Source organism: Pithys albifrons, chromosome 10, assembly GCF_047495875.1.
Source record: "Pithys albifrons albifrons isolate INPA30051 chromosome 10, PitAlb_v1, whole genome shotgun sequence".
NCBI lineage: Eukaryota > Metazoa > Chordata > Aves > Passeriformes > Thamnophilidae > Pithys > Pithys albifrons.
The window spans coordinates 14,459,996-14,476,030 of record NC_092467.1 but is presented as its reverse complement, the minus strand read 5'-3'; the positions used below and the strand labels follow the sequence as shown (position 1 = coordinate 14,476,030).

The 16,035-nt window shown below is 37.0% G+C and overlaps 2 protein-coding genes across 2 annotated transcripts; one reads left to right on the top strand and one right to left on the bottom strand.

Moving 5' to 3' along the window:
* The first annotated feature begins 48 nt into the window (after nucleotides 1-48).
* On the top strand, nucleotides 49-6,306 carry TRMT13 (tRNA methyltransferase 13 homolog). The gene is made up of 11 exons (XM_071565744.1): nucleotides 49-157; nucleotides 454-500; nucleotides 589-655; nucleotides 1,434-1,496; nucleotides 1,625-1,694; nucleotides 2,092-2,198; nucleotides 3,119-3,286; nucleotides 3,564-3,636; nucleotides 4,222-4,296; nucleotides 5,173-5,587; nucleotides 5,904-6,306. The coding sequence occupies exons 1-11, from the start codon at nucleotides 107-109 to the stop codon at nucleotides 6,097-6,099; spliced, it is 1,332 nt and encodes a 443-aa protein (XP_071421845.1). The 5' UTR covers nucleotides 49-106; the 3' UTR covers nucleotides 6,100-6,306.
* LRRC39 (leucine rich repeat containing 39) lies at nucleotides 5,726-14,578 on the bottom strand. The gene is made up of 9 exons (XM_071565745.1): nucleotides 14,543-14,578; nucleotides 13,306-13,480; nucleotides 12,306-12,411; nucleotides 10,764-10,920; nucleotides 10,064-10,200; nucleotides 9,117-9,262; nucleotides 8,607-8,759; nucleotides 7,428-7,567; nucleotides 5,726-6,436 (listed from the first exon to the last, which is right to left on the bottom strand). Exons 2-9 carry the CDS (start codon nucleotides 13,428-13,430, stop codon nucleotides 6,381-6,383), a joined length of 1,020 nt encoding a protein of 339 aa, XP_071421846.1. The 5' UTR covers nucleotides 13,431-13,480; nucleotides 14,543-14,578; the 3' UTR covers nucleotides 5,726-6,380.
* Nucleotides 14,579-16,035: the final 1,457 nt, after the last annotated feature.

Genomic DNA, 16,035 nt, shown 5'->3' with positions numbered 1-16,035 from the left:
GGGGCTGGGACAGGGGCAGGGGCAGGGGCAGGGGCAGGGGCAGGGGCAGGGACTGGGGCCGCGACGGTGCGGGCACTTCGTGCGCAGGAAGGGGCGCTTCTGCAGGATGGTGCCCGCGCCCGGGAGGCGGTTCTGCGGAGAGCACGGGCAGGAGGAGGTGCGTGCGGACCCCGCTCCGGGCGGGCTCGGGGGGCCCCGGCGTGCGGCGGGCCCTGCTCTGCTCTGGCAGCGCGGGGTGGGGCGGGGGCACCCGGGTCAGCCCAACGCTGCGCTTCCATTAGAGGGTTATTCTTTTAGGATCGAGTTAGTTATTAAATTCTGTCAGTTTCTCCATTCCGGTTAAACCCACCTAGCTCTGAATTCAGGTTTTATGAAACTGATGCCCCTCAACAGGTTTTTTGAAACAAGAACCTGAATGCATGCTGAAGTGTTGTCTAAAACTTTTCTAACTAGGAACAAAATGACAGAAAAAGGATTCCGTGCCCTCTTGATCCAAAACAGTGAGTATATGTAAATGCTTTTCCTATTCTTTGTCAGGATTCACATGATAAATGCTATTCCTTACTTCTCTTTCCATTTGGATTTTAGCACCGTTTATGAAGACCAGCTACAAAAGCATTTAAAAAAATGTAATTCAAGAGAGAAGCCAAAGCCCGTAAGTGCAGTATGAATTCATAATTTCCTCTCCCATTTAAGATCTTAAACATTACAGCTCTGCAGGGAATTCTTTGTGCTGACAGCATTTGGGAGCTGGAGGACAGCACTTCCAGCAGGCACCAGTGTGATGAGACAGTGTGGAAGCTGAATATGTTCTTCCTGAAATGGATTTCACGTCTCCTCATGTTCTGTGTCACTTTACTCTGTAGTTTGGTACAACTTTTCAGTTCTCTTAGTCACAAAAAAGAATAAATCCTGTACTCATTTTTCTCAAAAACATACCCGGGGTGTGAACAGCCCCTCCCAATGCCATTGGCTTGAGGCGGGGTGAGCGCTGTCCCTGCAGAGCAGGACGGGCAGGAGGCTCTGCATTGTCAGCCCACTGCCTGCTTCTTGGCTGACACTTGGAGCCAGTGCTGAGGGAAGGAACAGGGTTTGTGTTTAAAAGCTATTCCAAGAAAAGAGAAGATGGTTTCTTTATTGCCTCTACCTTACTAGTGTTGCACCTTCACTATTACCTGAGAAATCTTGAAGTGGTCTCTGGACTCACTCTTGACTGCTTAACTGTTAGGAACATGTTCAGTCTTGTAAAATGCGTCAGAACACTCATTTGTGCCAGGGATTCAGGATCAGACTACAGGAAGAAAAATTATTTGGAAAATCTTATTTTGTAGTGAATATCTCTTGCTACATATGATAAAAAGTGTCAAGAAATGTAGCTATTTGCTTCCTAGTAATTAACAGGATCAGATTTATTTTCTTTTTATGTTTTAAAGGTCTACTTTGTTCAAGGTATTAATGCAGGTTTAAAGGATGTGGCAGATACACCAGAAAAGCAAGTGAGTACAATTACTTGTTTTTAAGTTCAGTCCTTCTGTAACATGTTGCAATGTATCACGTGACTGTAAAGAACTAGAAAAATTAAAAGGTCTTGTATTTATAGGTGGCTTTCTTTTTCCTTAAAAAGGTTCCTTTATCTTCTCTATCCATTGAAGAGCTGCAGAACTTAATTATCAAGTTGAAAAAAGCAAGTAATGGTGAGCTTACTTAATATTAAAAATAGGATGTTTTAAATTGATTAAATATTTCATTGTTATTTTTGTTGTTATATACCTGTAAATATGAGACATGTGGATTTAAACACATCTGACATAATTATCAGACCAACTCCAATAGCTGAATTTTACTTTGAAAAATAAACTAGATTGAGAGAATGATAAAACATTGATCTTTTGTTCCCTTCAGTTTTTGTTTCCCACTCAATATTACTACGGATAACAATACAGCTCTCCTACAAACATATGATGATGGATTTATGCTCCCAACAGACTGTTTTGTTAGTGCAACAAACTGTCACTGTGGTAATGTGTGTCACAAACCAGGAACTCTTGGAAACTGGAAGGCTGTGCCTAAAAGTTTTGCATTTCCATGCAGGCTTGGAACTTCGTCTTAAGGAACAAATACTGTCCCATCAGGCTTTACAAGAAGCCTTAAATGACCCAAAGAATGGGGAATCTGCTTTCAAACACTTGAAACAACAGGTGTGGTCACGTGATTTACTTATAGCTACAGATGGGTTTGAAGTGGAATTGTGCTGCTGTAAATTTCAGCGAGTGTGTGTGTATAAGGCCAGTGGCTTCCTAGAGAGGAAATCTACAACTTTGTGCTCTTCAAATAACAGCATATGTACAACCTGTGAATTGCTGCTTTGTTAAGTGAGAATAACAAAAGTTTATTAAGATACTGAACTAAATTTTAAATTGTGTTGTTCTTAATTATTACTTTTATATTCATATTTTATAGTAACTCAGATAAAACTGAGTTACAAAAAAGAAAATATTTGTTAAGAAATAAAAGAAATTTTTTTACTTTTTCTGTGATCCATGGTCTCTTGGTTGTGTAACAGATGCATGAAAAGAATTGGAAAACCTGAGTTTACCTTCTGCCTTTTTTTATGTATATTAAACACAAAAATTTCAAGGGAGATGGATTGTATAGCGTAGTAAAATAGAAAGGTTTTGGAAGAAAAAATTAACAGTGAGAAATGTGTGTTTCCTGGACTCTGCTTTCTTTCCTATGTATTACAAACCACACAACTGCAGCAGAGAGAGAGCTCTGCAGGCACTGTACAGAAAATACAGTACAGTACCCATATTTTGGATGGCTACTTTGAGGATCAGCAAGAAGAAAATTCTAATGTGTGCCTGAATGCCAAAATCCATTCTATAGCCTTCTGAGTGGAGTTCTGTAAGCAGAAGCAGAAGGGCAGGGTGTTGCTGACTAGCCAGAATGTATAATCCCTTTCCTCTGTATATAGAGAGATCTTTTCCCTAGTCCTTCACGGAAAGGGAGGCTTGAAAAAGTCCTCTGCAGGCTGGTGAGGTAATAATTTTTTAAAAGGCATTACAATACACAGTGTATATATTTGCTAAGTTCACAAATAATCTTTTGATGTTTGTAGGCTTCTATTTTAGGTAACATGGAAAAACTGCATTTACTTGGTCCAGGAAGATGTTTTGTTGAGTTTGGAGCTGGGCGAGGAAAGCTGTCTCATTGGGTTGATGTTGCCTTACAGAATGCTGAGAGTGTTCAGTTTTTGCTTGTGGAAAGAGCAACCACAAGATTCAAGGTAAGAGGATATTGTCACATTAGTAGAGTATAATTATTAAACTGTTGCCATTCAAACTGTTAGTATTTGCTTTTTATCTTCAATAAATTTAAATTTTAAAAGTTCTACATTCCATACTTTGCAAATAGCAGATTTATTAGAAAAAAAATCCTGGTGTTTAATGTTAGAAATTCACAAATGGTGAACTGACAGGAGGAAAGTCTGGCATTAATACCAGAAGCAATATTATAATTAGTAGTGGCCAGCCCTGTTTAATTATCTTGTTCTGTTTAAACAGGTGGATGGAAAACATAAAGGAAGAGATTCTATATTTGAGAGGCTTCAAGTTGATATTCAGCACTTATGTTTAAGTAAGTTCCCTCTTGACTTGTGTCACTCTGAAATAGAGGATTATTCTTAAATTTTGAATAATGGAGTTCAAGTCAGTTTATAGCATGATCAAATATTCTTGGTTAATGTTTTGTGTATACACATACACACACACATACTTGTATTTTAAATGAGACTTAAAGTTTGTAGGACATCATCACAGGTGAGAAATACCAAAACAAATATATTTTGAAGGGGCTTTTTAGAACTTGCAGGATTAAACATCTTTGCATGGTTTGGTGTAGGTGTGCAGAATTAAGCAAGTCATGCACCATCAATGCTATAGAATTTGTCATGAGAAGGTACATTAATGTCATATTTATTTTCCCTAGGCAACATAGAAAGGCCCAAATGGTTAAATATGCTTCCCAGGCACAGCATCCTATTCTTTTAATTTGATTTAGTAAAAGAAACTTCCCTTTGAATCAACCACTGTATTTTTAGTAGTTGTAAACATTTATTTCTAAGTGTGCTGAAATTATGTTATTCAGAAAAAAATCGCCCCACCTACACTAATAGAGGTGCTGAGGTTATTGTGGATTGCATGTTTGTTTCCCCCCCTCCAGATAAGGTACCTATTTTGGAGAAGACAAAACTACCAGTGGTAGGGATTGGGAAGCATTTGTGTGGTGCTGCAACAGGTAGGAATTAATTACTGATATGTGAACTGCAGAAAGTCAAGATACATGTTACATTCTGAATGGACTGATCTTCCAACCTGTCCTTAGCTTTTCTTGCCCTTTACCCCTGTGTTGGTGAATATAGCAATTATATTCTAAATATCTATTGACTCCAGTCAGAAAGTAAAAGGATAATACATGCAAGGATAGTTAGTCAGGAGTAAAGACTTTCTCGGGCTCTGTAGATCAGAACAAAGAATAGAGTGTGGTGGCATGGGACATGTATTTGTGAACTGTTGAGAGGATATTTTTTTAAACACAGTTGTCTCTTTGAAATATTTTTCTTTCTAAATTTGTATTGACTGTCTGAGTATGTATCCCAGGCAAACAAATAAGAATGTGCTTCTGTCCCGAAAAATTTAAACTAATACATTTTTTCTAATGTTATATCTCTACTACACTGAGAAAGACACCTTTTTAGGTACTGTGACACAGATGACACAGTTAAGCATTTAAGAAGTACATAGATTGTGTCCTAGATACCAACATTTTAGGGCAAATACTTGCATGTTTTACAGGGAGGAGATTCCCTACAGTATGCCAATTTGTTAACTGAAGTATTTCAAATTCACTTGTGCAGAACAAATATGCCAGAGCATAAGCCCTTAGCTCCAGCTCCAGAGGTCTCATAATATTCATTTAGCATTTAGGGTTTTCATGTTTTCAAAGTATGCTTATAATTTTAAATTATCATTAGAATCGCTTTTTGGCTTGGTTTGTGATGTATGATTTGATTTTATTTTGTAGGAAGTACCTTCCCAACCATGATACAGCTTGTATAAATAATGGCATGGTGTTTATGGGTATTTTCTTGGGGGTGCATCTGTTCATTTCCAGATCTTGCTCTGAGGTGCTTGGTTGAAAGTTACACAACTTGCTGTGATGGAGGAAATGAAGAACCTGCAGCAAAACGCTCCAGGACTCCTGTGACAGGGGCAGCTCCTGACACTGCTGCTGATCATGGAAAAAACACAGAAGACCCTAAGCCCGTAGCTGGAATTGTGATTGCTCTGTGTTGCCATCACAAGTGTGACTGGACACACTATGTAGGCAGAGAGTTCTTTAAATCAGTAGGACTGGGACCAGTAGAATTCCATTATTTTCAGAGAATGAGTAGCTGGGCCACTTGTGGCATGCGAGAAACCCCAAGCAAAGCCTCTACAAGTGAAGAAAGTGAAGATCAACCTAATGACACAGAAGAACATGAGCAAACGTTCAGCAGGACAGAGAGTGGTTCTGATACTTTACAGGGGTATGTAATTTTTTTTCTAGCAAACGAACTCCAGCAGAAAAGCAAAATTATGTATAGGGGCACATGAAATTTGTTTTGGGTCCTCAAAAGGACTCATTTTGCAGAAACATTTTAATTATTAAACGTAGAGAAATACTTTAAAAATACAATTTTCATGGACATACATTTCAAAATATTTCAACAGTCACGCTTGCCTGACTGAAATGAACTTACAGTGATTTCTGTAGTTTTTCTAAGCTTATCTACTAATGTTAATTAACAAAACAATTCTTGTGACAGATGTTGTTCCTTCTTTTCCTCCTTTCTGTGCCACTAGGATACTCACTGCTGAAGAGCGGAAGGAGATAGGCGGCCTCTGTAAACGGCTGATTGATCATGGACGGATTGAGTATTTACAACAACAAGGATACAAGGCTGCACTACAGTATTATACAGAGTCTGCTGTATCCTTGGAGAATGTCCTGTTGACAGCTGTCCCAAGTCCATCTTTGATAAAAGAGCCAACTACATGACAGGAGATAGGTTTGGAATTGTTAGGGGAAAAGAACCCTAAAAAAACTGAACTGGATTTTTTAAAAAATCTAATTCAATGTTTACAAAAAAAATCTGGTTTAGTCTTTTCTGTATCCAGGAAAAGGTGTTATATTTCCCAGTTTGACTGGGAATTACACATATGCAAACCAGTTCTCATCAGTGGAAAAATAAAATCCATGAGAATATTTTAAACCTGTTGTATGCCTCTTTGGTGGGAAGAAGTGTACTTGGTATTTTCTTCCTTTCACAGTTACATTCTTTATTCATTAGAATTTATCATAGGGGGAGGACCAGAAGTACAACTTTCCAGATTTCCTGAAAGACAGCAGGTTAAAATAAGAGAAGAAGTAGCACACCATATTTTCACTTTGAAGTTCAGGATAGCTTTGTATTTCCTTTAAATTATTTAAGCAGGCCTAGGTACTTTTATTAGCCTGTGCTGCTAGCGGAATGAAACAGTCTTCTTGATGTATTTTTGCTAATTTGATTATTCATTCATGAAATATTGATAAGAAAAAAGCTGGCCTAGTGTTCTAAATCAAGAGCATTTAATCTATTTTTTAAGGCTTCACAAAATACAGAATGAAGATCAAAACATTTTATATCTGCAGTGAAGTGCTCTCTGGAAGTAACAGCTGCCACTGGCACATTGTTCAGAAGTGTTTATTTTGGTTTTTGCAACATTTAAACTCATACCTTTGAGACTACAAACAGCAAATTTTTGTCAGAGTGTTTTAGAAATGGGAATAAACTCTGGGGCTGTTTTGTTTAAGTGACTGGATTTCAGGTCAGGGAAAGCAAGTTGTGAGAAACGTTTGTTTATCAGGTGTTGATATTTCTTTGCTAGAAGATGTATGTTGGGAACATAAGCATCTCTCCCTTAAGTCTTTCATAGTAGTACCATCTGGACAACATCCAAAACTAGGAAAAGTTGAGTTTCATGAGATAAACGGTGCTGGAAGACCCACGCTATGTAAACTGATTAATTGCAGATATAGAAGGCAGTCATTAGCTTCTTGTTTTCCAGGCTGTAGGTAACTCAGGCACTTCTATTCCAATTTTCCATGGTTCTAGCTGTTCCTACCAGAATATATGCTGTTCGTGTGAAGACATACTCTGCCAGCAACTCATAAAAACACCCCTGCGCTCAATAAAAATCTGTATAGAGATTTTTTGGAAGATATTATTCATTTATTAAGACTATTCATGCTTCACTTGTATGCGTATCCTAGATTTTATTTATCCAGTTTATCCTTCCCTTTCTCGCTCTATACCAGAGAGATCAGAATTAACAAAAAAGCCATACCTGTTTTCTTGAGGGACTCCTGGATGTACATGTGCATGAAGTCAATGCCAAACTGTTCCTGTTGCTCCTCCTCTTCCGTATCCTCACACACGGGTAGTGTCACCTCCAGCTCCAGTGGATTGTCTCTGAAGTTGACAAATCTGACAATTCCCAAGAAAAGGTTACTCTTGCAATAAGTGTCCTGAGTAAACAGTTCTTTGGAAACCGAATTAAGATTTCTCAAGTATTTTGAGCAAAACAAAATAAGGCTTTTGTTACACTAAACTCACCACTCTGTCATTAGTTAAGTAAACTTTATAGTAACAGTAGCTGACTGTGGTGGGAAGAAAACATTGCAGTCCTCATCACTTTGTGTTCAGGTTTTCACCCTATTGTCAGGCATATTGAGCTTCCACAAACATGAGTGATGAGAACAACACTGCAAATGCCTCCTTGCAGCTTTTCAAGGCAGTAGCCAGTCCTGTTGCTCTTTGTCCCTGGTCTGTCCCTGAGCCTATGCTTGTATATGTTTGGTTAAAGATGTGCTTCCAAAACAGCTAGAAACAGTAATCACACGTAACCCAGTAACATGATTTATGTGGACTAGCATTCTTTCTCTAAAATGGCCAGCATCCAGTAATCCAAATGAAACTGCACACAACTGGAAAGTTTCTGTCATGGTATACAAAGTAGTATTTCATATTCAATTAAGATTTTCCATTATTTGTTATTTTTCATACCCTGTCTTCCATGTCCTTACATCTAATCATTTTCATTTAATTCTGAACATTTGATTTCTCAGTGGCAAAGTTCTATTTTTTTGTCATTTTTATGCCTATCACATATTTTCCTGCAAGCTTTTGGCTTTACACAGTGATACAAAAGGCCAGTTATGGTGGGGGCGGGAGGGGACATTTGGACCTTGTGGAAATGAGAAAATGTACTATAGTCTACTTTTTCATTTGGGACTGTAACTATCAGAGTTTACTTTTTTAAATGAGCTTCACTACACAAAGCTTGCTTGACCAGGTCCTCAACTGTTGTCAGTCTGTTCAGTATACTGATTTATATGGTATTGTGTCCATCTGTACAACTGTGATCGTGCCTTCTCTTTCACTCCTCCTTAGTATCATTGTATGATATACAACTTAAGGAAGGCTTTAATACTTATCTTCTAGTATTTCTATTTATATTTCTTACCTCAGATTTGTCATGTCCTTCATACAAGCTGGAATATCCCTGAGTTTGTTGTTGCTAAGAACAAGAGTACTAAGATTTTTCATATTACAAATGGTTTCTGGCAAAGCATTTATCTCATTCCTTTGGAGCCATAAAGTGTGGAGATTTTTCATTCTGAAAAATAGTTGTTTGTGGAATCTATCAAGATTTAGAAAATTAACCTTATCAATCATTACTATAATTAATTTTTCAGCCACTTAAAGGACTCTCATAATGCAACAAGTCTCAAAGGAAACCCCATATCCAAGATAATAATCTAATCTCTGTTTGAAAATGTCATTGGCAATAATTATTTAACCTTATATTAATTGAATGGATTATTACAGCTCATCCAAAACATCACATTAGGGCTGATAAAAATCTTAAGTTTGCAGTGAGGTTAACATAATAATTATATTTTGAAGTAGCATTTAATAATTAGAATTTCAATGCAATGGAACTGAGATAAGATGAGCTTTGAGCTTAATTTACCTGTCAATTGCATCAGGAAGCTCCTGGAGTTTATTTCCCCCCATATCTAACCATTCTAGATGTGGCATGTTGAGCAGAGCTGAAGGGATGGTAGTAAACTGATTCATGCACAAATCTATGTGTGAAAGCTTCTTTAAATCACTGAGCTGAAAAGAAGGGGAGATTTAATGCAAGTTTGTGTAGCTGTTGCAGCATTACAGCAGTGCTCTAATAATGTTAAACATTACAACATATTTGGGAGCTAGTTAACACAATGGTTTCTAAGTTACATTAGCTGATGTTACCTAACAATTACAGGCACTGATTGCTGTCAACTATTGCCATTACCAGGGTTTTTTAAATAAATTCAAGTAAATATGGCTACATACATGTCATCCCTACCTAAGAGACTAATAGTTAGAGATGCAGGTTTCTCTCATGTTTGGTTAGTTCAAATTAAAGCTCAGTAGTAGGTAAGCAGTTGATTTTATTCCTTCATAATTGTTTTCAGCATTTGAGAACAACAGTTCAACTCTTTGCATAGGCAGTTGTATAAAATCACACGACCCCTTGTCAGAGCTCACTGTTCTGGTGAAGATGCTTACAGTTGAGTCCTGGCATATGGTATAAATTTGTCCTCTCAACCATAAAAGGGAACTTTCTGTATTGCTAAAGCATCAGATTCACAGTGGGGTAAATCAGTGAAGATATTCAGCCTAGACAAAATGAAAAGTATCACTACCCTGTGTGCACTGCCAAACCATTTATGTGGACAAAATAAAGATTGATTCCTTCAGCTACTCAGGTATAAGTATGTTCTCCTTATGTGGCTTCAGCATTTCTGTGGATTAGTTGTGAAATCAGAGTATCACAGCAATTCTGAAAACATGGAGTGCAACCTTTAACAATAATTGGGTTTGGATAAATTCAAAGTATGCATTAAACAAAACAAAACAGTCTGTCAAAACCTGAGGAGGAAGATCACAGATACTCCTGTTGACAGCCAGTTCCAATCTTTCCAGACTGATGCAGTTACTTATTTCCTTAGGAACAGACTTTATTCTGTTGTAACTGAGGAGCAGCTCTTGGAGGCTGGTCAGTTGCCCTGCAGAGAGCACAAATGAGACACAAGAAATGCTCATGTTCGTTCTATTTGAAGTACAATATTACTTGTTTTGTCTTATCCTTTCACTGTTACAGAAATGCTCTGTGTTCTCACAAATTTAAAAGAAAAAATTTTTAAAAATCACTGAAATGCTACTAGTAGGACTTCAGAACTCTTATGTACAGAGCTGCATTCTAAAACCTAAAAACTAAAGAATTATGAATAGGCTGCTCCTGCTGTAGACTCAGAACACAAAGTCTGGTTTTCAATATCACTTTTCTTAGCTGCATTCTGATGTCCTTGCTATGCTTACAGGCTTTTTTGTTTGTTTTTTTTCCCCTACCTCATGGGGAGTTTTCATAAAGATATGTCTCTTCCATCCAGCCATTTTTTTAATTTTTAGGGAATCTATGGTTTGGAGATCTCTATCTCATGGTCAGGTTTAAATCATCTGTTTTCTAACTACCCATTGTTTGGATTGTTAGGCAAAGGGCACAAAATGGCACATTTGTGGCAGCCAAATCTTAGAAAAGCAGATTAAAATAAAAGAAAGCACAGCTCACCAATTTCTTTAGGTACACTTTCAATTGAGTTCCGGGACAGATCCAGAACAACAAGATTGTGAAATCTTCCAATAAATTGAGGAATTTTCTGCAGACTAGTTCTATGAAGCTGCCATTCTTGGAGATGGATAAGTTTCAATAAGCATGAAGGTAGTGTCTAAAACAAGAAATATGAACCAGAAGAAATTGAGCTCAGTATGCAAGAAGAATATAGGCTGAGGTAGAAGTTTTATTTGAAACAACAGTCTTTCATTCTTAAACTATACTGTAACATATAAGTTAAAAAATGAATCCTGATAATTGTTTACTAAAACATGCTAAAAGTAGCAAGCATAACGGATAGGATTTCAATATCATATATATTAGAAAAAGGTTTATATTTTATACGGGTTTACATCAATATATTTGGAAAGGGGTGTTCCTCCAGATGGTGGCTGGGCACTGAACAACTCCCCAGGGCAGCAGTCACAGCACCAAGGCTGACAGAGTTCAAGGAGCATTTGGACAATGCTCTCATACAGATGGTAGGATTCTTGGGCTGTCCTGTGTAGGGCCAGGAGTTGGAATCTATGATCCTTGTAGGTCCTGTCCAACTGAGGATATTCTAAGATTCCATGATCCCAAAAGAAACACCACTGTGGGTCATCAATGGAATCACAGATTTAACATGTCCACACTTTGCTCCCAGGATTTATGTACCTGCATTACTGTCATTGCTTGGCAAGTTTCAGGCTTTTTTTTGTTTGTTTGGTTGTTTTTTTTAAACAAAGTCAACATAACTGAAGCTGAAACTGCTCTAAATAAATTTTTGCAGATAAAGGGAGATCCAAATTCTATTTCATGTTCTCTTAAGAAAAACAGTGAGCACCTGAGAGCAGAAGAGCTGAGGGACAGTAAAACTAGAATGTATGCAGAGAGTTCCAAACAAGGAACACTAGCCTATGGACCACCAGAGTATTGCTGGGTCTAGCTGTCCCTCTCCCACTGCCCTCAACACGGTCTAATTCTCATCCCTTCACTGAAACTGGTATTTGCATTTCTGTATGGCTCAGAGGGCTGTTTGCTGCCACTCTGCCATTACCAACAGTGGCTGACCCTCCGTGCATCAGAAAGAACTGCCTTAGTGTTCGGGGAATATATGGCTTATTTTCACTCTTAGAGAAACTAAACAACAGTTAGAAATATTTTCATGCACTTAAACACAGACTGTTTTCACCTTGATACATTTCAATAGTTCTGGTGTGTTAATGTTAAATGAGGATTGACATAATCAAAGTTGTAATTTGCAGCGTAAATAATTTCTAATGCAGAAAAGCCTTTTGGGCTATATTTTTGCAGAGCATTGTTTAATATTCAGGACTAAAACAACCCAGCTTGCTTTTACACTCCCAACAAAGTGTCCCAATTCACTGTTAGCAAAGCACACAGTGAATACTTAATAGAACAAAAATAGCACAACTGTGTAAGTCTTAAGTTGTAAATAGCAGTTTTCTAATGCATCAGTCCTTCAACCCAAGCAACATTCATTCCTGTCAACACTACCTTCCATTCTTCTTCTTCTATCCTTAAAATTGCTCTTCCACCTTCATTAATAACTCTTTCTTTGAGCTTTGCTAAAGCAGCTCTCTCCTCCCAGACAAGCAGGAGCCTACAACGGAAAGAAGATCTGTCAGAAGTGCAACAATGAATATAGACAATCATTACTATCCTATCTATTTTCTGAAAAAAAAAGAAACAGTAGCCTCTTTTGATATCCAACAGCATTAATTACATCTAGATGCTAAAAATATCATCAATTTTTGGAATGAAAAACATAGTATTCAGCTGAGGTAATACTATATATAGGAATTCTATTTTATGGTTTTTCAAATTTACATTCAGGAGGAGGACATAATTCAACATTTTGCAGCAGGGCAACAGAATATAAAGTCATGTGAAATTAAATTCCAAAGCCTTAATTTTGAGGCAGTCTCTTAACAAGAAAGCCTTCCATTACCCCAAATGTAAGCTCTACCAAACAAGGGCAATCAGCTAGGGATTCTTTTAGCTTGATTTCCAAAAAGGACTTAAACAAGAACTGTGACGATAAGGCCAATTATCTTTCTTTCTGCTTGTATTTTCTATCAGTAATTTCTGAATTTGTTATTCCATTTCAGACACATCTGATAAATTAAGAAAGGGTCCAAAACTAGAATGCTAAATTTCTTCAAATTCAAATTGCTGGCCACACAGGAGACCAAGCAGCCCTATTAATGCCTCTATTGAGAAGAAAACATAACAAATTAAATCTCCAATGGTTAGAGTATCCACACTGCTATTTTGGTATCTGAATTTAGGGGATTTAGTCTATATGCTAATACTTTTATCACAGACACAACTCTTGGTTTAACCTCACTATGTTGCTAGATTCTAACCACTGGGAATTCTGCTGGAGTAACAGCTAAAGAATCGAGTCTGGATGAGTTTGAAAAGGATCAGTTAAAGTCTTCTGAAATGCAACATATGGTCTAGCTTTTTACATAAAGATCTACAATTTACATACCTTCCTGCAGACCTCTGCCTGAATTCCTTTTCTTTCTGTAATTCTTCATTTATCTTGTGTATTCTCACTTCCCAAAGTGTCTTCACAGCAGTGAATGTGCCAAGGCAAACTGCAGTTTCAGCCATGATCCTTACATGTTCAGATGCAGTCACAGGAATCTCACTGAATGCATCAGCTCACGGATCAGTTACCAGACGGAAAGAGTGATGGGAAAACTAAAATACTTCTATACCCACTTCATTGTATTATTAAATTTTGTTAATAGATAGAACTGACAGAGTTTTACCAACTGCTTTCTCTTTGTAAAAATAGATAATTGCACGTAGTGAAATTTTCTTATAACAACAAATGGTATTCTTGCAGTCTCTGCAAGGTCAGTATTGGATCTTTAGAATTCTTAGCTGTTTTCTGTTTGCTAATGAAAAATGTCAGGATTTGACAAGTGACACAAATGGCAAGCACGGTGTATGGCCCTGTGCAGTCTGGCATTTGGGTCTCTAAAGCACTGCATTTTTTCCTATATCCTCTTTCCCTCCCCCACATAGTTGTGACCACATTTACTAGACTGAAGGAGTTTTAAGTGGTCCTCAAAGTAATTACCCCTCCCAGTCCTCATCCCAATATCAACAGTAATGCTGTATACCCATGAGGTCTTTTGCTCCAGTTAGTGGTTACAATTTATACTGCCTGATTTTTTCAGGATTAAATTTCTACTGAGATCAAGTGATTCAACTAATTCATCATTTCTTGTTTAGACAAATTTTTTGAACTATAAGCCTTTTTAGGTAGAAAACTAAAAATCCTTTTATATAAACTCTGCAGAAAAGAGATATGTGTTAATGGTTGTACTACTAAATCCAGTATCATACTGTACAGTCAAAATAATACTTATTTTTAGTAAAGCTTACTCTGGGCAACTGTGTGGAAAGCATGCTGTGGAAAGCATATCATTCAGTAAATACTGCTTCAGAAGAATGAAATATGAAAGGGAGTAAATATATGACTTTATTTTCAGGATGATTTTATTATCTAACAGGACTACCATCAAAACTTCTTATTCTTAGATCTTATTATTTTTCAAGAAAATAAACCCCATGATAATCATGCCATCACAGCCAATAATTCAGAAGTGAATTCCTAAGTGTGGCTGTAAAACAACTGCAAATTTAATTCCACGTAATCAGATCTCCCTACAACTTCACCTCCAAGCATCAGAAAGAATTTAACAACAACTTACCTCAATTATTTGGTGTTTTCAAGGATTTTCTCTTACTCATTGCTTTCTGGACAAGAGCAGAGATAAATTACATATCTTGTCTGTATTACCAAAACCATTTAGAACTCTCACTCAGACTCCAATGCAATGTCAATCTAGTTCTAATTTTAACCTCTGCTGAGAATAGAAGGCATCACATGAGGCACTTCTGCAACTCACCCCAGGCATTTACCCCTGTAAAGTCTTCCCAGTTTGTTGAGCATGACGGGGCTCCCCTAAACTCCTGGACTCCCATTAATGAAAGTTACAAATTGTGAAGAAAAGGAACAAAGCAGTACTTGTTATGCTCCACAACGAGCTAGTTTTGAATTAAAAATGACAAAGATAAAAAAGGCTAGTTTTGAATTAAAAATGACAACTACTTGCTTACTCTAGTTATGTTTCTCTGCAAGATAACTGAGCGTCAAAGTGCTAATGAACAACAATATTGAATGAATAGACTAGAAAAAGTATTACATCTTTAAGCATTTTACTCATTACTTTTGCCCATACTGAAAAATACTGGTTTTGAAGAATTTTACTGCAAATTATCAAAGCCCAAACAGAAAAGAAATGTTTATCAATATGGGCAGAGGGGTTGTTACTTGCCCCTTCTCATGCCTCCAATCAGGAAACATTTTTAACATTCTATTTCTTCAAATAGCCCTTGGAAAAGATAAAAGGAGAACAACTCTGTCTGAATCTTTTTCTTTAATCAAATGGAAAGAGAGGGACAACAATAATCACAGGTCATTATTTGAGGCAGAAGCCATAAAACTGGATAACACATCTAATACTGTAGTATTAAATGTGAAGATGAAATTTTTAAAATATCGTTAATTTGGTTATAAACCTACCACGTGGAACTTTATAATAAAAAAACCCAAACCCACCCTCTCCAGTCCACAACCAACTAAATTCCTGAACATCAATACCTATTTAAAAAGACACTAAATACTTTAGCTTTCAATTCTTTCAATCTTCTATAAGTTTTTGAAAAAAAAATTAGGCAAAAGCAAAAATGATCCAAAATATTCTGTTATAGGTATTCCTTTTTTCAGTTTTGGTATAGATTTGATCTCTTGATCTAAACCAGTTGTAACTAAAAACCTAATTTGACTTTCTTGTCCCTAAAGGAGACGGATAATTAGAGGAAAAAAAATCAAAACCAACCTTCTTGGTTTTGTAAGTTTTGAGAGACAAATTTCAGGCTCCTTGTGCAAGTAAAATTATTCTATCTCAAATATTTCAAAATCACTTTATTGCTTTCTTTCAAACACCCACGTTTCCTCAATTTATTTTCTCAGTGGTCATCAGATTAAAAAATACACTATTCAGACTAAGCCCTTACCACAGCATACTTGTAGGAAAGCAGCCATTAACTTGTGCTCATTTGGTAGCCTTGAGTACTGTATGTTCAAGATAACAGAAATAATTTGAGTCACCTGTACAGGATTGCCTGAATAAAATTCAAA

Coding starts and splice junctions, on each gene's coding strand:
- TRMT13 (XM_071565744.1), top strand. CDS start 107: ATGGTGCCCGCGCCCGGGAGGCGGTTCTGCGGAGAGCACGGGCAGGAG. Junction 4,297..5,172: donor TTTGTGTGGTGCTGCAACAG/GTAGGAATTAAT, acceptor GTTCATTTCCAG/ATCTTGCTCTGAGGTGCTTG. Junction 5,588..5,903: donor GGTTCTGATACTTTACAGGG/GTATGTAATTTT, acceptor CTGTGCCACTAG/GATACTCACTGCTGAAGAGC.
- LRRC39 (XM_071565745.1), bottom strand. CDS start 13,430: ATGGCTGAAACTGCAGTTTGCCTTGGCACATTCACTGCTGTGAAGACA. Junction 12,412..13,305: donor AGGCAGAGGTCTGCAGGAAG/GTATGTAAATTG, acceptor TTTCCGTTGTAG/GCTCCTGCTTGTCTGGGAGG. Junction 7,568..8,606: donor AAGGACATGACAAATCTGAG/GTAAGAAATATA, acceptor GGGAATTGTCAG/ATTTGTCAACTTCAGAGACA.